We start from the raw sequence: 22,709 nt of genomic DNA on the forward strand, positions 1-22,709 counted from the left end.
ACTTGATGCATTTTCGTATTCCTCCAGAATGACAATAAACAGTGTAGTTATACTCCAACTTGTTCCAGAAAGGATTTAAAATGACTTTCCAGCCAATGGGTTTAGGCTTTTTTAAAAAGAAAATTGAATCATAGCAGATCACCAAACATTTATTATAATTCATAGAGTAATTTTGTAAAAATTCAACTTTTGAAGAAAACAACTTCTCAGATTATAATGTAATTTCACTCCAAAGAATACTCATAGTGTAACTTCATAAATTTATGCTCCTATAAAGTAAAACTGCTAATTCCTTTCTGTTATGTCAGGTTCTACTGCAAGCAGTGATACCAGAAGCAGTAAACTGCAAATTAGCTCTATTAAGAAAATCTCTTTTAAGATTTATTTCATTTTCTGTAATAATTAAAACTAAAAACTTATTTACCTTAAAAAGTTCATAAAGATCTTCACATAAATCTTGCACAAAGTTCATGTCAGAAATATATGGTAGAACCAAGTTTCTTATTTCTTCAGAAAAAGGAACTTTTGCTTGAGGAAGCCAAGCCCAGTGAAATGGATCTAAAAAAAAAAAAAAAAGTATTCTTATCAGTGAGGGGAAATGGTTTATTTAGACCTAAATTTACCCTGTTTTTTCCCTACAGTTCTTAGGTTAAAAAAAAGACAGGAGACCTAGAGGGGTGGGATAGGGACGGTGGGAGGGAGACACAAGAGGGAGGAGATATAGGGATATATGTATATGTATAGCTGATTCACTTTGTTATAAAGCAGAAACTAACACACCACTGTAAAGTAATTATACTCCAATAAAGATGCTAAAAAAAAAAAAAAGGAGAAAGGAGGTATCAGAGAGAACAATTAGTTTTTGCCATCTAAATTATTCATATTTCTAAGTTTGGATGGTTAATTCAGATGGTAAAGCACAGTAAGGTATTACCTGAACTGGTTAGGTTTCTGAGTTTTAAATACGAAACACTAAGAGTTTTGATAATGAGTCTATCTCAAACAGCCCTATATCAAAAAATATATCTGAATCTCTGGTTCCTGTGTTTGGAAACTGAGGGGTATCTATAATTTGTTCACAGCCCCAGATACCATGGCCGAGGTCTCCCTGCGTTTTCAGCCACAAATTATCAGGAACTGACCACTCATATCTGTATATGTGTGTCTGATGTTCCAAAATTTTAAATCATTAGTAGGTAAACAGGTAATTGGCTTTGAGGGATAATAGATCCATGATTCTGGGCTAACTCTAGTTCTCTCCCAAGAAGACCATTAAATATACACAGTGCCAGGACTAGAAAGATTTGTAACGTAGTGAGATTGTCTAGATAGGGTACATATTCAGATTCTTGCAAGAAAATGTAAGGCTTATGAGAATATGATCACCCATTGAACTCCAGTGGGTACATCCAATGTGAACCTCCAGCTCCTACCACTTAGAAAGCCCTCAGGAAAAAACTCTGCCTTTAGAGTCATTCCTTCTGAATTCTCTTTTATCTGTCTCTTTGAACACTGTGGGAAGTACAGTCCATTCCAAAGAAAGCCTTTCCTGTGGCCTACATCTCTGAAGCTATGTCCAATTTCCCTTTGACCTTTCCCTGACCAATTATATAAAAGAAAAGCCCTCATTCTATGCCTGCCTCTACTTCCAATCCCTATCCCTCAACTTCTACTATCACCATTCAAACTCTCCCCTAAGATCACCAGTCATCTCATAAGGGTTTCTCAAAAAGCCCATTTTCAGCCCTCATGCTACTTCATGTGTCTTTGCAGCAAGCAGGACTGTTCTCTATCATCTCCCTCTGTGAAATTCTCTTCTATGTGGTTTTGGAGATACCACTCTCTCAAACTTTACCTTCTGTCTTTTAAGCCACTTCTCTTGTTGGCTGGCTTTTCCTCTCATTTTCAATGTCACCATTCCCAGGTTCTATACTTAGTCCTTCCTCTCCTTCATCTACTAAATATTCATGAAACATTTATTGAGTACCTATGTACCTCACACATTGTCCTAGTGATGACATTTGTTCACCATGATTTTCCCAGGTGATAGCAACACCACCACGGCTTCCACTTACCAAGGTGACAGTTTAAAAATGACATCCTCAATACCAATTAATCTTTCAAGTTCTAGACCCTTAATCCCCAACTGTGTGTTTGGTAAAATTTTCCAGGTGTACTGTAGGCATCTTAAACTTGACACTTTTAAAATGCAATTTGCATATAGATTCCAAACCATTAGAGGAAAAAAAAAAATAGAACAAAGACATCTCAAGTCAGTTCAACCAAAGATAGGAAATGAAAAAAAGAAAAAATTGAAATTCATGGTAAATAGAAAAAAAAAAAAGATGGCAGGAAAAGTTCAAACACATCAGTAGTTTATTGAGACAAACTACAGAGTTAAGTGTACCTATTAAAAGGATCTCAGATTGGGTAAAAAAAAAAAAAAAATTCAGCTAAGAGCTGTTCATATGTCATATACTTAAAATAATGAAAGTTGAAAATAAAAGTATAGAATAATACAGGTAAATACTAATAAAAAGAAACGAGGTACAGCAATGTTACAACAGACGAAATAAGAAATGCCAAAGACACTGTGAGGGATAAAGTGGGATATATTTTACACTAATGAAAAGAACAAGCCAACAGCAAGATAAAACGCTGGGCCTTTGTATGTGAAATACAAAGCAAAAAATGTATAGAAATGCAAGAAGAAATTGACAAACTCACAATCACAGTGAACTTTGTCTCTCAAAAATTAACAGATCAAGTGGTCAAAAAATATATCAAGAATATGATTTGACTAACAAGCTTTCATTAGTAGACAGACACAGAACTTTGTGCCTAACCGCATTCTTCTCAAATACAGTCCTTCAAACTGGCCATAAAAGTTACAAAAGAATTACTAAAAAATTTCAAAGAGCAGAATTCACACAGTTAACATTCACAGATCCCAAAGCAATAAAACTTGAAAATAACAATGGACAGTTTTTTTTAAATCAACTGCCCTTGAAATTTAAAACCAAACAAAATACTTCTAAATTATTCCTGTCAAAATAAAATCGGGAAGTATGAATATGTAAAAGCAGAACAACAATGCAACACCTAGCCAATCTGTGCTTTAGCCAAATGATACCTAGAAAAAAAAAAATAGGAAAAAAAAATAGCATGAACACAATAGAAGAAAATAATAATGGAAAACATAAATTATGAAAAAGAAAAAGCAAATAAACAAACTGGAAACCTGATCAATAGAAGGCCAATTATCTGATAAAAGCAAAAAAAATTATATATAAAATATATTTATATAATTATGTATATTATATTTGTTTTGTATATTATATTTATATATAATCATATATATTATATATATATGGGCCAGTGCTTTATAATAGACAATCTTGGGCAAGTCTAGTAAAAAAAAAATCCAATAAACAGTAGGAATTTAAAAGAGGCATAGTCATAGATACAGAGATTATTTTTTTAATTTATTACATATATTTCAAACATACGCAAAAATTTTAAAAACTAGTACAATGAATTCCCATATTCTGAATAACCTAATTCAATTATTCCCAAATTTCTTATAAAATTTGTTTCATCTATCCCTGTTTTTCCTCCCCCTAAGTATTTTAAAGCAAATTCCATTTCATTTCACCCCTAAATATTTAATATGCACAGAGGGGATTTCTTAAATCATAAGAGAATTCTACAAAACACTTATATGCATAAATTACAACTCAAGATAACATGGATAATTTTAAGCAAAATAACAACGTCTAAAACTGGCTCAAGAAGACGTAGAAAACCTGACCATTAACTGTAGAAGAGACTGGTAAGGCAGTTAAGCCACTACTCACTAGAAAAGGGGGAGGTAGGCCTAAATTGTTTTAGAAGTGAATACTACCCAAATATGAAAATAAAATTCTACCAAAATATTAAAATAGATAATTCCCATATTACATACATTTAAAAATTGGAATGCTATCAAACTTATTTTACAAGGCTAATACAAGCCAAAAAATCAAAATCAGACACAGTCATCCAAAAATAAGCAAACAATACATGGCAAGACCCACAGAGTGTAGTAGACATCTTTGCATCCCTAGTGCCTAGAACTGAGCCCTAATGAATGACTGTATTTCACCCAGTTTTTCCTCTGCTATTGTGATATCCATAAATTTCATCCCCTCTTATTCTGGAAAAGGGGTAACTACAGAATCTATGGACAGTTCTAAATACTCACATGCTCTCCACTCATCAGGATGTTTAAAAGGAAATGCTAGACCATTATCAATTGCAGCTATTTTAATAAGCGTTTCTTTATCATCAGTCCGTTTTGTTTCCTAAAGGGGAGAAAAATAGTCTGTTGATAAAAAATTTATATGCATATTTCCAAAAGATAATTTATAACAATTGTTGAGGTTTAAAGACATTTTATCTGAAGAGCTTATAAAAATAAAGTTGCCAGAAGGTACCAATTTACCCTTTAAGGGAAGAGACTGTCTTAAGAATCAGTAAAAACTTCATAATCACTATTTTTTTTTTAAATTTGGTATTACAAATTCATGCATTAATAGTTTCATTTTTTTCCTCTTTGTGGAAGAGGGCTGGGAATTATCAAGACTTTAAAAAGTGTACTTCTGGATACGTTATTGTTAGATACATTGCTTAAATGTATAGTATTTGCAAAATATTGATATTTTTAAGATAACAACTTAAAGTTACCTTATTAAAATCAAGTCTTTCCTACGGTCTCATAGAAATAATTAGTTCAAACACAAAATGTTTCTAAATAAAACTCCCCAATGACCATAGCTAAATATAATAAGGTCCAGTAGAAGGAACTTCAAGAAACTCTTGATTACAGAATGTAGGCCATTCCTAACTTCTCCATTCTTCTGTAACGGAAACGAAGACCTCAGGGACAAGAGACTTTTCATGTTAAACAGTACCTCCTATTATCAAAAAATAGACGGTTGCCATTATTAAGTGGCCTAGATAAAATAACAAGACGTGAAAAAGATAATTTTTAAATTGAAAGTATTAGAGTGAAGGTCCAAGTGATATATGCCAGGTTTGTTCCTGTTAGTTTATATCAAGTATCTCGATGAAAATGCACAAAATACTTAAGAGTGGAAGAATAAGGTTTTCAGTAAAATCCAATTGCTTAAGATATACCAATAAAATATATTTAGGAACTGTTATAAATATGAATATTTTTATATGTGTATTTTAAAACCCATTTCTGCTATAACTGCCATTTATTTGTATTTCTATCATTTTTTTCTATTTACAACTTTATTGAGGTATAATTTACACACAATAAACTTTACATATTAAAGTGTACAATCTGACAAGCACTGACAGATGTGAAACCACCCAGAAGTTTCCTTGTGTCCCTTAGCAGTCCCCTCCCTCCCTCTACCCCACCCCAGGCAACCATGGCCTGCTTTCTGTCCCTAGGGATTAGTTTGCATTTTCTAGATTTTTATATAAAAGGAATCAGACAGTATCTTCCCTTTTGTGTAGCTTCTTTCACTTGGCAGGATTTTGAGCTGCATTCACATTATTGCATATATCAAGCTTATTCTTTTTTTATTGCTGAGTACTATGAATATGTAATTTTAAATTTCTTTGATGAACACGGAAAACTACAAACTTTTAAAGTGATGCAACAGCTTTAAGTGATGAGAATACACAGACTGTAAACATTGGAGAAATTTATTTTTAATCAGTTAAAACTCTCTTAAATGTTTAAACTGATTAAAACTAGTAAAATTATTCTGAAAATATCTCTCATGTAAATATCTAAAATTTGAACTTGGGTAGTCAAAGTTGATAGGAATGGATCTAAAATCTATCATCCTGATAGTGTTGAGGGTCTTCACAGTCTATTATGTACATGACAACCAGCTTCTTATAAGCATTAGAAGTATATTTTTTTAAGTTCAATGGCTATAATTCACAGGTAAAGCACATAGGTTCCATTTTATTGGGTAATTCTGCATTATCTAATCCTGAGTCATAAGGCTCAGAAAGAAGTGAATTAGTAAAATATAAACATTTTGGCAAAAAATACTAGAAGCCTTTCTTTATTACATAAAAGCAAAATAAATATGGTGGTTATACAACAAATTTCCAAAGCCCTAAAAAAAGTACTGAGCTGATATCATTCTTCTATACTAATACAACATAAAAAATAAAACTGCACAGAGATTTTGAAAGTAGAACAAAAAATACAATGTAAACAGGTGAAGGAAAGAAAAAAGAGGATAAAAACAGAAAAAGAAGATAAAAACCAAGGATCTAGGTGAAGGAGAGGATGTGATGAAGAATAACTTAACGTCAAGGAATTTTTTACAGAAATTGATAGTGTGTATGTGTATATACATATATATATTAAAATTTCCTTACCGTAATTTCATCTTCTTGTTTCTGGTTTTCACATCTGATTAACCAGTTATCATTTCCCCTATCTTTCAAAACAAACAGACAAAAAAATCTGTTACTTCATTTTTTTATGGATATCATAGTTTAATCAAGGGGAAAAATTTAGTCATCACTTTTTGAGACCTTCATTTGTTATCTGTAGCATATGGACATATTAAAGCCTCCAATTTAGCACATACAGACTAAAAATACTCATAAATGTTAGCTAACATTCATTGAGATTTACTCTGTGCCAGACATTGTTGTAAGTGCTTAACATGTATTAGTTCACTGAATTCTTATAACTCTGTGGTAGGTACGATTACTGTCAAGAACTCTTAAACCAAGGTTATTAAAAAGGATAATTTCTCTTCACCTTGGGAAGAAAAAGCATCCACCCCCATTTCTGTTTCCTATGTAGCTTCATTTGTGTTATTTTTTTGGATTCCACATATAAGTGATATCACATTATTTTTGTCTTTCTCTGTATGATTTACTTCACTAAGTATAATATTCTCTGGGTCCATCCATATTGCTGCAAATGGCAATATCTCATTCTTTTTCATGGCTGAGCAATATTCCATTGGACTCTACGCTAATTTTAACATTAACTTAAGACCATATGATTTAATAAAGGTAAATCTAAAAAGGTACATAATGTTTTTCCAGAAACTAATATAAATGAGCAAAAATTTTGAACCAGTGGTTCTCAAGCTTCAGGGTGCATGAGAATTACCTGGAGGACTTATTAAACCACGAACTGCTGGCCTCACATTCAGCAGGTCTGGGCTGGGCTCCCAGAAGATGCATTTGTAACAAATGCCCACATAATACTGACCCTGACAGTCCAGGGAACCACATTTGGGAACCACTGTCGCAGATTATCTATTATGCTGGCCAAAAAGTTTGTTCGGGTTTTTCCATAAGATGTTACAACATTTCCATTTTCCAGCAGGCTTTGTCCTGTTGCCAAGAAACTCCCCGCTCCCGGCTTTGTCCTGTTGCCAAGAAACTCCCCGCTCCCGAGGGATAGGAACTGATCGTTATCACCTGGGCAGGAGCCTGCTCTGAGTCAGAATATCCAGTACGAGATTAATTCTGCCTGGGAGAGTTGGTACTACATCTCTGTTTTCTAAGGAACGTAAAGAAAAAGTGGCCTCAAGACTACTGCATCAAAATTTTACATCTTTGATTTGGATAAACAAGAGTTGAATACAATTTGAAAGTTAACAAGATTTGAGTGAACAAATGAGAGAACTTCAGTACCTGTATTTCTGATGAGGTAATCCAAAATAACTAATCTTTCAAACTGTGACTGAAATTGTTTTCTAATATTCTCCGGCAAAGGGTCAGCTTCAAATTTCCTAAGCCAATATTCAGCCTCCTTGTAACCTTCAACAAATAACTGAAAGGAACCAATCTATAATTTTAAGAATTATAGTTAGGAAAGAAAATATAAGAACAAAGAGACTACTTTTTAAAGTTCTCAGCAGTATTGTCATAAAATACTTTATATGAACACAATAAGAAAAATCGAAGTTAACACTAATTTAGATAAGCCACATTTATCAAGAAAACTATTTTTATACACTAATTTAAAATAATCACATAAAGAATACATAGTAAATTAAAAACGCTCAATCCTAGACTTTCAAGGAGCATAGCAGCTATTTCAGGATAACTAAAAAACAAAATACACACGTGCCTTTAAGGTGATATTCTCAACAAGAATGCTGTTTTCTAAAAATATTCATTAACGTGAAGTTAATTTTGAAGACCAAATTTTACACCTATCCTGGTTATTTATTTAATAATAGTATAATTTTATCTTACTGAAAAAATACTTCAGGATTCTTTTTACAACATAAGATACAGAAAATGACTTTATTTTTATAAAAGAATGAATTCTTTGACTATGTAGTTTAAAGATCCTGTCATAAATTTTAAAGAAGTAACCAATTAATCATAACCTCTATAGTGGTTTTTTAAAAAAGTCCTTTCCTTGAAGATATGTCTATTTTATAAAGTTTTCTATCGCTAAAATTACTAGTTGTTAATATTGAACAATTTTTTAAAGACGGAAATACAAATTTAAACAGCACAGGACACATAGGTAATGGGTAACCTAGCTGGCCTCATAAATATTTACAAACAAATCACTACAAAGAAAACCTATTTAGGACTCCACGCTTTCACTGCCGAGGGCCCAGGTTGGCTCCCTGGTCCAGGAACTAAGATCCCACATGCTGGGCGTTGCAGCCAAAAAAAAAAAAAAATCTATCACTTATCCTAACACTTTATGTTATGGTTGGCATGAAATTTTAATGATTTCCTAAATGTTTTCTCTAAAGCACTCATAATGAAGTCCTAGTAGTCATAAATACGGAAATAATATCCTTCTTTAGTCACACCTATTTCAGCATATGCAAGGAGTAACAGGCCTTGTAAATTTTTTCAAAACTTCCTGCTTACTTGGAGTACAATATTAAAGACAAGTTAGGATAACCATGCATTTTTACTCCAATTCTTTTATATAGATAAATGCATAGCAACAACAAAACAACAAAATTGCAGGTTAAATAATAATTAAAAAAATAAATAAATAAAGCCTAGTGCTGGGCTTCCCTGGTGGCGCAGCGGTTGAGAATCTGCCTGCCAATGCAGGGGACACGGGTTCGAGCCCTGTTCCGGGAAGATCCCACATGCCACGGAGCAACTGGGCCCGTGAGCCACAATTGCTGAGCCTGCGCGTCTGGAGCCTGTGCTCCGCAACAAGAGAGGCTGCGATAGTGACAGGCCCGCGCACCGCGATGAAGAGTGGCCCCCGCTTGCTGCAACTGGCGAAAGCCCTCGCACAGAAACGAAGACCCAACACAGCCATAAGTAAATAAATAAATAAATAAAAATTAAAAATTAAAAAAAAAAAAAGCCTAGTGCTTTTTCTAGAATGTTTTTCCCATTAACCCTCCCTACCCTTGCTTAGCTAGTTGCTAATCATCCCTTAGGTTTATTTAAAAGTGATAAGAAAAAACAAAATCTAATATGTAGTGAGTAAACTTGGCTACTATCGTTTACTATGCGCCAGGTACTGTACCAAGTACTTGACATATATTTTTTCATTTCTCACAACCCTAAGAGGTAGTTTTTTATTATCCCCGTTTTACAGAAACTGGGGCTTGGAGAGTAAGGGACTTGCCCAAGGTCTCAGAGCTAACTCGTGGAGAGGGCTGGAATAAAACCGAGGTCTAATTCTCAGCCTGCCCTTTCAGCCAGTACTTTATAAAGCCTTAGGTGCAGCCTCCTCTCAGAAATTCCCTAGCCCTCCAAAGTGGGTTAAATATCCCTCCTCTACCCTCTCTGGGCTCCTTGCACTTAACCATGCTCAACAGCTTTATCACATTGCGTTGAGACTGCTTGTTACTATAAGCTCTTGAAGATGAGAAAACCGTTTTTACTAACATATATCCGCAGTCCACAGCACAGTGCCTAGCGCACAGAGCTCAGGTAATGTGTGATGAACTTCCCCCCAAATAAAGCTCATCGCAGTAACTTACCTTAGGAGGAAGTCCTATCCGATGAAATTTTCTACCTACTTTTGGCACTTTCTCTAAAGCATACTTTTTGCCTCTAGATTTTGCACGGTCAATTGCACTGTAGTTAAATGTCTCACTGACAAGCCAAACCACCTAGAAACGTACAGTTTAGAAAAATGGCTATTAGAATTTGCATTATAGTATTTCTATTCACATACACCATGGCACTCACTCTAATGCTGTAAATTAGCAAAGTTTAACACTATACTAAATGCTCCTGAGAATCTAAAATAGAAAGGCTAAGGGATTTGGCAAAGTTGGTTCAATGGCACACATGTATTTCTTTCTGAGAGAGGCAGCCTAAAATTGGCCAGTGGAAGAAAGAAGTAATAGTCTTGAAATGTAGAATTAGGAATGAACATTTCAAGTAGAACTTCAAGTAAAAATGTATAAAGGTCAGAAAGAAAAAGATAGCAGTCTTGTGAGCATATTAGTTATCTCTACCTTCAAAAGAATTGCTAGGTTTTTTTCTGCTTTCTAAATGCTAGTTCTTTCTCCTCTTTTTGTCAGCATCATCTCAGCTCACCTGAGCAATAGATATTCCCTTGGATACTTTGTGGATCTACACTAGAATCAACTTACTAGTCATTTGTGACTCTGGATTACAAAAAAAGGGGCTCAACTTTAGGTTCTGTCATTACAAATATTACTAAAGTGTTCACAGAGAAGTGGGCTGTAAATTAGAAGTACATGATTAAAAACAATTTCTGCTTTACCCTTGTTTTTGGTACAATGCCCAGATGAAGCTTTTCATCCACAAGGGAGGCACCAGCTTCGGAAAGGTATCCCTGATTAGGAAGCAGGCAGCCTCTGCCAAAGCAGCAAGGGCAGCAGACCTTATGAACATATTTGGTCCATTTTGGATTCAGGTGACCATAAGGCTCTTCCGATTTGGGTTTAAACACACCAATAATGTTCTATAGGGGGAAAAAAGTAGAAATTTTATTAGACTTTTAATACAGAGAGATAATAATCCATAAAACGCATTCTGATCATTTTCTACTTCTTCCCACCACAAATTTGGGCATCACTCTTAACTATTAAGAGGTTTAATTCCAATAACAGTTTTATACGCATTCTCATTCAACAATCTAAAATCAATAATCCTTTGGGCTAATGGTTTTCAAACCGTGCTCTGAGAAATTCTAGGGAAGGTGAGAGAAGAGGGGAGGGCAGGGCTCTAAGACCCCATCCACTGATTTCACGTATTTTATGTACTGGACTTCCTAGTTAAGAAGGGGTCCCACTGATTTTAAAATGTTTGAAAACCACTGACCTAGGTCAAACAGTGTTATTATTCAATATCTATTAAATACCCAAATTCTATGTTTATTTATTGTCTACTTTCCCAGTAGATGTGTATTCTAAAAGGGCAGGGACTTTCTCTGTTAGGGCTATATCCTAAGTACTGTGTACCTGGTACACAGTAGACATTCAAGCATCTGTTAAATGAATAAATCCAATGACAAAAAGTCATCTCTAAGATACAAAGGAAATGATAGGATATAGTGACATCTATGCTGCCAGATTCTCCTACCCTAAATCTTTTTTCAGTTATTTCTTTGTGAACCAATTTTTAAATAAATTCTCTCCTCTTAAAAAAAATTGCTCATGGATGTCTAAAAGTTTATAATCATTATTACTGGTCTGATAAAATACATTAATATTAAATTTAGAAGCTGAATTATCCTTAGACAAGAAATAAAAATCTTATTATAAGTATATAATTGTTTTATAATGCAATAAAGTCTGAGTCACTAATAAAAAAGTCAACAAGAACAAATTAAGAAATCAAGCTTGGAATAAAGATTGAGAGATTGACATTACCTACATATATATATTTAAATCTCAAAAAAGACTATGTTTTAAAATATAACTTCAGTCTTTGCAAAAAATATTTGGATGGAATTATAATCTTTTTTCCTCCTGAAAAAGAGAACTGCTGGCTATGCATCATTCAGAAAGCTTTTAGAAATAATACAGATTTTTGAAAAATTCTAGACTAAGTGGAACAAAGTCCCATATCAACTTCTCTTTTCTGCCTTAGAATTATACTTTGGTTCATTTCACTTTGTCACATTCCAACGCCTTCAAACTTCAGACTGCAGGCTCCTTCTCTGGTATAATGCTGGAAAAAATATTCTGAGGGTAAAATAAAACTCTGCTTAGTTTCTGTATGGTAAGGACTTGTGAATATAAACCCAACAAATCTACAGCTAAATGTTGAGTATTCAATAAATACTTGAAACCAAATATTAAAATAATAAAACAGAAAACTATGGCTTAAAATGAATAGCTCAATTTTTAAGTCGTAGAGTGCTTTAGTTAATAGTAAACTGACCTTTATTTCTGAAAAGAAGGTGCAATCAGATTTATTAGGAAAATATCTTCAGAAACTCACAATGACTTCACATTTAAATTAGTGTTTTCCAAAATGTCTGTTATGTATAGTAGGTCTGTGAAATTCTCACCCTCTTAGGATCCTTCACAAAGTAACTTCCACTTGAACCTTGAGAGATTCTTTCTGGATAAACTCCAAATTCTATTGCTTGCTCTGCTTTCAATATAACATCAGCAAATTCTGGATCATCCAAGAATGTATTCAACTCTGAAGAACCAACAATTATTGCATTAAGAAAAATCAATGTCAAATAGAATGCTAAGAAGAAAGACCAGTAACGAGCATGCTCACAATATGGACCTGTAATACTGGATTAGATTATTAGCACTAAAACATTTAGGTACAGAAAAATGTAATTAAGTATTGTATGGGCTGGTTTGATGGTTTTTTTTTTTTCTTTCTCTAACCCCACTTCAAGCTATGACATGTGAAAAACAAGATCTCCTATACTGAAATAATGACACTAATGCCTTGTGTTAACTTGAACTCCTCCCTCCCAGTGTTTTTGTTCTTCATCCCACCTCAGCCTCTGACTGCAGTCATACCTCAGATCTGTCATCACCAATACCTGCAATCTCTACCTACTTTTCACTTCAAGCATCTTCTATTTTTCCTAGTTCACTCCCTCTGGCACCCTGAGTCCAAAAATTCTTCCATCCCACTAGGACGTTCAAAGCACCAATTTACCATATACTGTTCAAGGGTCTTCACCCCCTTTGTGTCCCTACTTCCCTCCTTGGCCAGCGTAAATTATGGTTAATCATCAAAAAATCACTCTCGGGCTTCACTGGTGGCGCAGTGGTTGAGAATCTGCCTGACAATGCAGGGGACACGGGTTCAAGCCCTGGTCTGGGAAGATCCCACATGCCGCGGAGCAACTAGGCCCGTGAGCCACAACTACTGAGCCTGCGCGTCTGGAGCCTGTGCTCCGCAACAAGTGAGGCCGCGATAGTGAGAGGCCCGCGCACCGCGATGAAGAGTGGCCCCCGCTTGCCACAACTAGAGAAAGCCCTTGCACAGAAACGAAGACCCAACACGGCCAAAAATAAATAAATAAATAATAAAAATAAAGGAATTCCTTAAAAAAAAAAAAAATCACTCTCTTCCTCCCACCCCTCATCATGGTTACATGGAAAAATCCCAATCCTGGATAAACCCAACTGACTGCTGACTATGCCTATGCCTGGACAGCTGAACTTGACTAGATAAACACAAAGCCTGGTGTCTCCCCTTAAATTCATCACCGCAATCCTCAGGTGGACCCTTCATGTTGCCCTGGGAGCATACTACATTCCTGTTAAAGACTCAATGCTTGTGTCCCTCAAAACACGTCGAAGCCTTAACCCCTAATGTGATCATACAGGGAGTGGGGTCTTTGGTAGGTAATTAGGTTTAGATGAGGGTGGGGACCCCATGACGGGATCAGGCCGTGTGAGGACACAGTGAGAAGGCTGCCATCTGCGAGTCAAGAAGAGAGCCCCCAGCAAGAAGCTGACCATGCTGGCACCCTCATCTTGGACTTCCCAGCCTCCAGAACTGTGAGAAATAAACGTCTGTTGTTTAAGCCACTCCAGCTAGGGTATGTCATTATAATGGCCTAAACTAGGACGACTCCCCTAATACACAGACTTTCCCACTCTTCTGGACAACTATCTCATACCCTCCCCTCTCCTCAAATTCCCAACACCACTTTCCTCTCAGCAGATGATCTTCCTATTTCAAGAAGAAAAGAGAAGCAAGCAGAAAAAACTATCATCAGCCCTCAGCACCATATCTACCCATCCACAACCTCTGCCTCCTGCTTATTACTATAGATGGATGATCCAAGCTCTAAGATCAACTCCTCCACTTTGTATACTAGACCTGTCTCTTCCTGACTTCTCCAGGACATTTCTTCTACGATTCTTTCCTGTATCAGTATTTCCCTCTCTGTTGGATCATTTCCGCCACCATACAAAGCATGGTGTAATTTTTCTCATCTCAAATCTCTCTTAGCCCCCAAAGTCCCCCTAGACACCCCCTCATTTCTTTGCTCCTTTTTATAGCAGAAGACTTCTATAATTATATTTACCATCTCCAATTTTTCTTCTACCACTCTCTTTTGAACCCATTTCAGTCACGCTTCTGACCTGACCACTCCATTGACACAATTTTTGTCAGGGTCCATAGTGACATCCACATTGCTAAATCCAACCTCAGAACTGATCTTCCTTGACCAACACCATCGTTCCACCCTGTCGGTCACTCCCTCCTCCTGAAAACACTTTCTTCACTTGGCTTCCAAGATGCCACTTCTCCAAGTTGTCCTTCCATTTCATTAGCTCCTCTTTTTCAGTCTTCTGTGGGCTCATTTTCATCTCCCTGACCGCTTAACTTTGGAATGCCCAGGTTCAGTTCATGGCCCTCTTCTCTCCCTCATCAGCACTGATGGCTCCCTGATTTATATCTCAAGCCTGGACTTCTGCCCTGAACCCCAGACTATTATACTCAGCTTCTCCATTTGGATGTTTAGTAGACAGTTCAAACTTTACTGCCTCAAACTCAATTCTTCATTTCCTCTCAACTGCTTCACTCCCAGTATTCCCTGTGTTAGTTACTGGCAACTCCAAATCTTCTAGGCGCTCTTGCAAAAAACCTTGGAATCATCCATGGTCTCACACCCTCACCCCCCCACAGCCAACAGCAAGTTGTGTAGCTGTACCTTAAATGAATATCCAGAACCTAATCACCTCTTACCACCTCCATTCCTTCCATGTGATTCAAGTCACTATCAACTCTAGCCTAGATTGTTACAAGAGTCTCCTAACTGATCTCCCCTCTACACTCAACAGTGAAGGTACAGTAATCCTTTTAAAACATAAATCAGGGAATTCCCTGGCGGTCTAGTGGTTAGGACTCAGCACTTTCACACACAGGGCAGCCCAGTGGTTCTCCATCTCACTCGAAGAAAAACTCTAAGTTCTTATATTGGCCCCCAAGACCCTACCCAATCTCCCCTAACCTCCACTTTATTTTTCTGGTTAGCACTTATCACCTAACATATTATATAACTTATTTATTTTGTGAGCTCCAAGAAGGCAAGGATTCTCTCACTGCTATATACCCAGAACTTTTATAGTTCCTGGAACATAAAAGGCATTCAATAAACACTTGCAGAATTAATAATTAATCATTTAAAGTGGTAGACAAGCCAAAAATTATTCACATTTTACTCTGAAAGGCATTTAAATGCTATTACACAACAATCTTATGAAAATTCAAACTATAAACTTTCCTTAATTTAAAATTTTCCTTAATTCAGACATAAATAAAACTATTATTTACTAATTTTTAAAAGTTTATGCTGAGAAAAATACTACAAAAAGGGCCCTTGGGCATATTTAACCTACTTAAAAGAATAAATAATCCAAGTACTTTAGTCATGTCTATACAATTGATATACTATTTCCAGATCTATTCCATGAAAATTCTTAAGAATGAAGGGAGAAACTTTGTCTTTCTTGTTCACTGTGCATCCCTAGCACCCGGAAGAGGAACTGGCGTTTAGTGGGTTCTTCATAAACATTTAAATGAATTAAATGAAGTATTAGGTGTGTGGCAGAATAGGCCAATAATAATTATAATTAGTCAAATGATATTTCTTCTAGATCAGGGCTCTTAACAAGAAAGAACTTGAAAAGCTATTTATTTCAGCTTTGCTCACAGTACTGATGTACTTTCCATAATATATCACCAAGCAGGTGGTCTCTGGACCAATGTTTAAACACTTCCAAAGAGAGATCACTCCTTTTTCCATACTTTTTGTGTTTGTTTGAAAACAAATATAAACTTTCTTTTTCAGAAATAGGTTTCCTGTAGTTTCACCCAATGTCCTAGACCTGCCATCTGGAGCAAAACAAAAGTCTACTTACTCCTCTCTTCCCAGGGATAGCCCTTCAAATAGCTGAAGATCATTTCATGCTCCCCTAAGTCTCCTCTATTCTCCGCCTCCTTCCATATGGAAGTATTTTCAGGTTTTTCAGCATCCGAGTTGCCCTCCTGCTTCATGCTTCAGTTTTCAATGTGCCACTTTAAAATATGGTCTCCAGAACCAAGCAACCCATTGCAGAGAATAGAGATATCTCTCAGTCTTGACACTATACCAAAATAAGAAGCACTCTAGTATTACAATCGTTGTTTAGGAGTCCTGTCATACTAATTCATGTTGAAATGGCTAAACTCTTGGACCCCTTTTGGTCTCTCCCATCCTGTTCCAGTTCTTTTGGAAACTATGTGCAGACTTTGACATTACTATTAGATGCTATCAAATTGCTTTATGGGTTAAGCTTTATGAGTTCACCATAGAACCTGCCTTTGTTACTCTCACGGAGCCCAGGATCATACTCTGAATACTTAATAATTCAGCTTCAACCAAAATCAGATCAGAACGATTCCTATAAAATCAGCCTGGATGTTCTCAATCCCTTTTTCTTTAACTTGTCCCTTTATTGAGCAACTCTTTTGGATAAATGAGATTATCTCCCTACATGAAAACTGGCATTCTTTGAAAATGGTCTGGATTTACCATCACAATCCAGAAAGGCACTTAAGAGACAACTGGTCCTACCTAACTACCGCCAGAAAAAAAAAAAAAAAAAAGACTATATATCAACTATTCTAAAAATCAAAGTAATTATTTTTTAGTAATTTTTCTGATTCATAACTCACAATTACATTCTACAACTTTCTTCATTTTATTTACCTAAATGTGTATTTAGCAATGAGTTTAACTTGGAGAACACACCCTAAAGTTACACCACTTCAAGATAAATGTGCCATGGAGATTTGGTTTGAAGGTCTGTTGTCATTGTTTGGTTTGATTTTTAATAGCTGAGGGCTTAATTAGCTATATTTTCTTTAAATTTTTAAAATTACTTTCTCCCTTTTAAGAAATAAACTATGAGATTTTTATTTGTCCCTGTAACAAAAAATATCCAAATTTTCTGAGAATGTGAGTTCTATCTCTGTATACTCTCTTTGGCACTCCTCCAAGAAGCAGTGGCCTTCTAGTCAAGTTCCAGTCCTATTCAAACTCCACACTTTTCACAAGGCATCCAGCCCACCCTCTGAACCTTTGCCCATGCTGTTCTGATGTATATGCCAAGCTTCCTTTCTATAGCTAATTCTTATCCATCCTTCGACTTCATCTGATCACCTTGCAACGCTATAACAAAATGATCTATGTTCCAGGAGGGCAGAGAGCTTTGTTTTGCCCTGTGATATATGCCAAGTGCTTAAAACTGTACCTGGCACATGGTAAACCCTCAATAAATTTGTGAATTATTTATTAACAAACCCTTAACCACACGTAAGGGTTACAGCTGATCCTCTGATAAGCAGAAATGGAAAATGGATTAAAAGAACCCCTTGTATAACCTCTTATATTTAGTTTTATATAAGTGTGCATGGTAACTTATCAAGTTCTCATTTTAAATAAATAAATCAAAATGAACTCTTCCTCACCTAAGGGTTGGGAATATATCTTACCCACTGGCAAGAATATTTTCTAAAAAGAAAAGTAGCTGGCTCACAAGTTTGGTGATCTGACCCAAACTGGAACCCTCAGGGGTTCCAGTGCTATTCATCCTCAAGTCTCAAATTGGACGCTACTTCCTCTGCTAAACCTTCCCTGGCCCCTAAATCCAGGGTATGGCTCAATGGAAGCCTTGGCTTTCCCCATCCCAGCACATATATCCTCTGTTAGAACTGTTTGTTTTAACTGACTCTTTCCTCCATTAGGTTATAAGGTTACATGGGGACAAGGCTCGTGACTGGACATCCATTTGATATCTGGCCACCACGGTTTCCCCAAGGCCTCAATTTCCACTGGCACCCCATAGACACTGAAACATTTGCTGAATGACGGATCTCTGCAATAAATGGAAAACAAGAATAAGTGTATTCTAATTATTGGCTGAGGAATATCTCCAACACACTGCTGCTCACTACCTTTCAAAAGTTCAGCTTTGGAGGATTGTCAAGATCCATGGGATATCCACTCTTCTAACACCTTCCTCTAAATTAAGCCAGACTATCAGCATCTTGAATCTAGACCTAGCAGTACTGATACCACCACCCACTAGAATTACTTCTACTGAAATGAACTTCAGGGAAGTTGTAAGAAACACTCCTGTGAAATTCAACACTTTTATTACCAAGATATTACTCAGCATATAATCTCTTCTCCAAGAGAATACATGACAGTTTATCCTTTGCCAGTTTTGTCTTGGTTCAAATAACTAGTCTGTTTATGGACAGAGTGATTGTCTTGCAAGTGACTGTGTTTCTCTCAAGTTGGCTGCTCAGTAATCTTAATCTTAAATATCTTAAATATCTTAAATATCAAATTTGTGGGCTGCCTGTATCAAGTGTGTGATGTTAATTTTGTGTACTCTTATTCCAGCCTCCATCTTATTTATTTCATTGCTCTTATTTCCCATTCTCATATTTCTTCCTTACTTTTAAATGATTTTATTTTGTTCGTACATTTATAAGCCACCATGAATCATTAAATGGCTTATAAATACACACTTTCTTTTACTTTGGAAGCTCTCTGTGAATTCTAACACCATTCTCTAATTGCCAGGCTCTCCAACAAAATTGATAAGTGCCTCTGGTTTATATTAACTGGGACCTTCACTTCACCTCTCTGTGCTTCCTTAAAATGAAAATAAATAAAAAATAGTGCTTACATCATAGGGTTGGTTATAAATTAATACATGTGAAGCACATAGAACTATGCCCTGCACGTACTGTTTTGTGGGTATTAACTATTATCATCTTTACTACTCTTCAACTCACTGATTAAAATGACAGCTGGAACAAGGAATGCCACTAATCCTTTTGACAGTGATCCAACAACACTATGTTTATGCTGGTTCTAGACTTTGTCACATGTCTTGTTCAAGTAAAGATAACAGACATATGACATTCTTCCACTGGGTAAAGTACATAAAGCTCCTGTTTGCATAAACAAAATAGTTAAGCATCATAAATGACGTTAATATTAATCTAAAGGCAAGAATATCTTGGAACTAGAGAGGTGGCTTCATGGAAATTGGATGGTAAAGGACAAAGCAAGTTAATGGACTCAAAAAATAACTAAACTTAATCATCTAGTTAAATTAATTATGAACTTTCTAGGAGAATGGTTTGAAATTTTAAAAATAGTTTTTACGGTTCAAAACTATTTTTAAATCCATTAAAAATAAGACCTCCATAATAAGTAAACAAAAGTTAACAATTATTTTATAACACTTGGGGATCTACAGCAAAATGGAAAAACTGTAGGACGTGGAAAAACTAGGTTCAGTCTGGCTTTTCCACTTCCTGGACCTTGACTTTGGCTTACCTCTGAAGTTCTATCAACTACTAGTCATTACAGTTTTCATTCATTTTCAGTCTTCACACTCAGGATGGGGGTAAATAACAACTAACTTGCTGTGCTATTGTGAGAATTAATGAAATATACAAAAAAAGATCTTAGCAAACTGTAAACTGTGATATAAGTAAGTTACTGCCATTCAAAAGGTTGGAATTCTCTTTAATAATCCATTTGTATTCAAATATTATACTCTATCTCCACTTTTACTTTCCCTAGCCTAAATATCATTTGTTTACAAAACCTCACCTTCATAGAATAAATATATTTTCAAGGTTGTAGGCTCTTTTAAAATCTAGCTACACAGGTAACTTTGGGTAGAAAAAGGCCAGCTAGCCGCACAAATCTTCACAGATCGGTTTCTAGGTAATATATACCCATATTATCAATGTAGCTGGGTGAATGTGGATCCATTTGTGATTTGATTGCAAATGCATGTTTGTTTGTTCTGTTAAATGTTGTACTGTCAATGCATCCAAAAGCTAACATAATGGTAGCTAGCCGACCTGTATATTAGACAGGTTTGTTAAAGCTTTATTCATTAAAGTCTGCTTCCCTTGCTTGGGCTGCTCTGATTTATTTACTCTAGAATATTTGACCATAAATTCAACTACAACTAGAATAACCTACTCTATCCAGAATTCTTTAAATTGTAGAAGCCCCATTAGTGTACTAATAGCAGGACATGTAAAATCTAACCACTCCAGAAAAACTTAAGCAGCATTAATGAAAACTACATTTTCTGTGCCTTTTCTTTAAGCTCACATGTGGAATGAACTCCAGGCACAATGCACACATCTGGTCATTTAAACCATCTTTACCACCAGCAAGTAGGTGTTATCACGGCCATTTTACAAACTAGCCTGTCTCAGCTCTACCTAGGACTCTTACAAGCCTATTCTATTTTACTATCCAATTAGCCTTATTCGACTCGATCATGCCAAAAAATTCGATTTATCAATAAATATCAATGCCTGCAGTCGCATACCTTTCAACATCATTTCAATTATCCTCTCTTTCACGTGAGGCTGTCAGTCTGCTTAAGAGTGAAACAATTTTTTTCTTTTTCTTTTTAAAGTATAAAAATAGAAATGACTCAAGAAAGGAAACTTTGCAAGAGAGAGAGCAGGTACAGAAATTCAACAGCTTCTGCCCCCTTTGGCTAATGTTACAGTAACAATATTTAATTTAAAAAGTTTTTGAAACGTGTCCCAGTGGCAACCGGATATTCTTGCTGTCTCTCGGCTGTCATCCACCTTGCAAATTCACCAACTTTCCTGGTAGTTCAGGGTTCTTAACCCAAAACTCAAGTCCAAACTTGAGCAAACAACTTACGTCATTTTACAGTGTTAAATTTTCCTGTCTGTTTCCAGAAGTTTAGGCTCACTCTTAGGGGAGGCCTCAAGGATCAGTGTTTAATGACAACCCCGGGCCTCAGGTGAAGCAGCTTATAGCCCCTGGAAAAGGTGCGAGTAAACGGGGGAGCAGGAGAGAAAGGCGCGGTGTCCAAGGTGTGACCAGCGGCTGACCCTCGGCCTGTGCGCCGGACCTGATGCCCGGCGAAGAGCCTTTCCTACTGGGCAAGGGCTAGCGGGAGACAGCGAAAGAAGCCGGGGGTAGGGACCCAAGGAGGGGCTTGAATGGGGGTCTAAGCGGCGGCGGCGACAGGCGCTCTGCGAGGGCGCCGGGGAAGGGAAGAGCCGGATCGCACCTGAACCTACGGGGCGGTTCCGGTCCAGGTTGGTGGGCGAGCTCCGCAGGCACCCCAAACTCAGGGAAGAAGAGGAAGACGCATCCCTGGGCAGGAGCAGCAGTTCCCGGTCACTGGCCTGGTTAGAGGAGGCCGCGCCCTCCTCCCCGGCAGCCTTCTCCAGCCTCACGGCGCCCCCCGGAGCGCCCTTCCGCGGCTGGGCCCAGGCGATCCGCGGCAGCAGCGGCTCCCGCTCCTCGTCCTCCTCGTCCTCCTCTTCCAGGCTCCCGCCGCCCGCGGACGCCTGCCGCCCGGGCTCGGAGGGCTCCGCCATGGCCTCCCTCTGTGCCTTCCGCGCTGAGACCGACTCACAGAGGCGAGGCGTCCGGGTCTGGCCTCGGCATCGCGGAGAACCGGCACCGAAAGCACCTCTCCAGTGTGTGGTCCCGCTCGGCGCCCGCCCGGCGGTTGCCCCGCCCAGCCGCCGGCCGAGCCCCACCTCGCGCCCATCCCGCGCCTGCGCGGAAGGGCCGAGGCGGCTGAGATGGGGGGGCGCGGCGCGCGGGGCGGGGCCGCCACCTGCTTCCTAGGGGCCGGAAAGACGGCGGGAGGGGCTGACGTTACTCCTCGTGGAGCGCAGGGGTTGAAGTTAACTTACCTCTGCAGAGGTGCCCCTCTCCAACCCCAATCGGCCTCTCCCTCCCCTGCAGAATTCTCATAGAGTTTACCACAGTCTATACCTGTATATTTCTTTGTATGACAATGTACATGTTTCCCCCACTAGAAGTCCACGAGAGCCAGGACCTTGTCATTTTTTCAAACATCCCTGATTTTGGTATTTTGCATTTTCTCTTTTTTTTTTCTACTGACTAATATGGCCAGAAGTTTATAAAAATTTTAAATTTTTTCAAAAAGCCATCTATGGTTCCATTGATTATCTATTCTCTAGCTTATTGACTTTTGTTCTTTATTATTTCCTTCTTCCTACTTAACTGGGATTTGACTTCCTCTTCTTCTAGCTGATTAGATATTATTTTCTAGATATTATTTTAAAATTATTATATAGATATATTTTTAGGGAGATTGCGATTGACACATGTACACTATTTATTTTTAATTTATTTATTTTTGGCTGCGTGGGGTCTTCATTGCTGCGCACGGGCTTTCTCTAGTTGC

General features: G+C 37.2%; 1 protein-coding gene across 3 annotated transcripts in view; it reads right to left on the reverse strand.

Moving 5' to 3' along the window:
- PI4K2B (phosphatidylinositol 4-kinase type 2 beta) overlaps positions 1–22,018 on the reverse strand; it is a 42,313-nt gene extending 20,295 nt beyond the window's left edge. The window contains exons 1-8 of one of the 3 annotated variants that reach the window (XR_014264519.1): positions 21,555–22,013; positions 12,494–12,630; positions 10,739–10,939; positions 9,984–10,115; positions 7,696–7,849; positions 6,415–6,476; positions 4,244–4,343; positions 425–558 (exon numbers count right to left, since the gene is read on the reverse strand). Coding sequence is in view for 2 of the 3 variants with exons in the window: in XM_082464576.1 (XP_082320702.1) it covers positions 425–558; positions 4,244–4,343; positions 6,415–6,476; positions 7,696–7,849; positions 9,984–10,115; positions 10,739–10,939; positions 12,494–12,630; positions 21,555–21,867 (1,233 nt within the window). In the remaining variant the exon portion in view is untranslated. Of the gene's footprint in view, positions 1–424; positions 559–4,243; positions 4,344–6,414; positions 6,477–7,695; positions 7,850–9,983; positions 10,116–10,738; positions 10,940–12,493; positions 12,631–21,554 lie in introns of all 3 variants that reach the window. The other 2 variants (XM_082464576.1, XM_082464575.1) reach the window with 2 other exon arrangements.
- Positions 22,019–22,709: the final 691 nt, after the last annotated feature.

This window comes from Balaenoptera physalus (assembly GCF_965194825.1).
Source record: "Balaenoptera physalus genome assembly, chromosome: 5".
Lineage (NCBI taxonomy): Eukaryota > Metazoa > Chordata > Mammalia > Artiodactyla > Balaenopteridae > Balaenoptera > Balaenoptera physalus.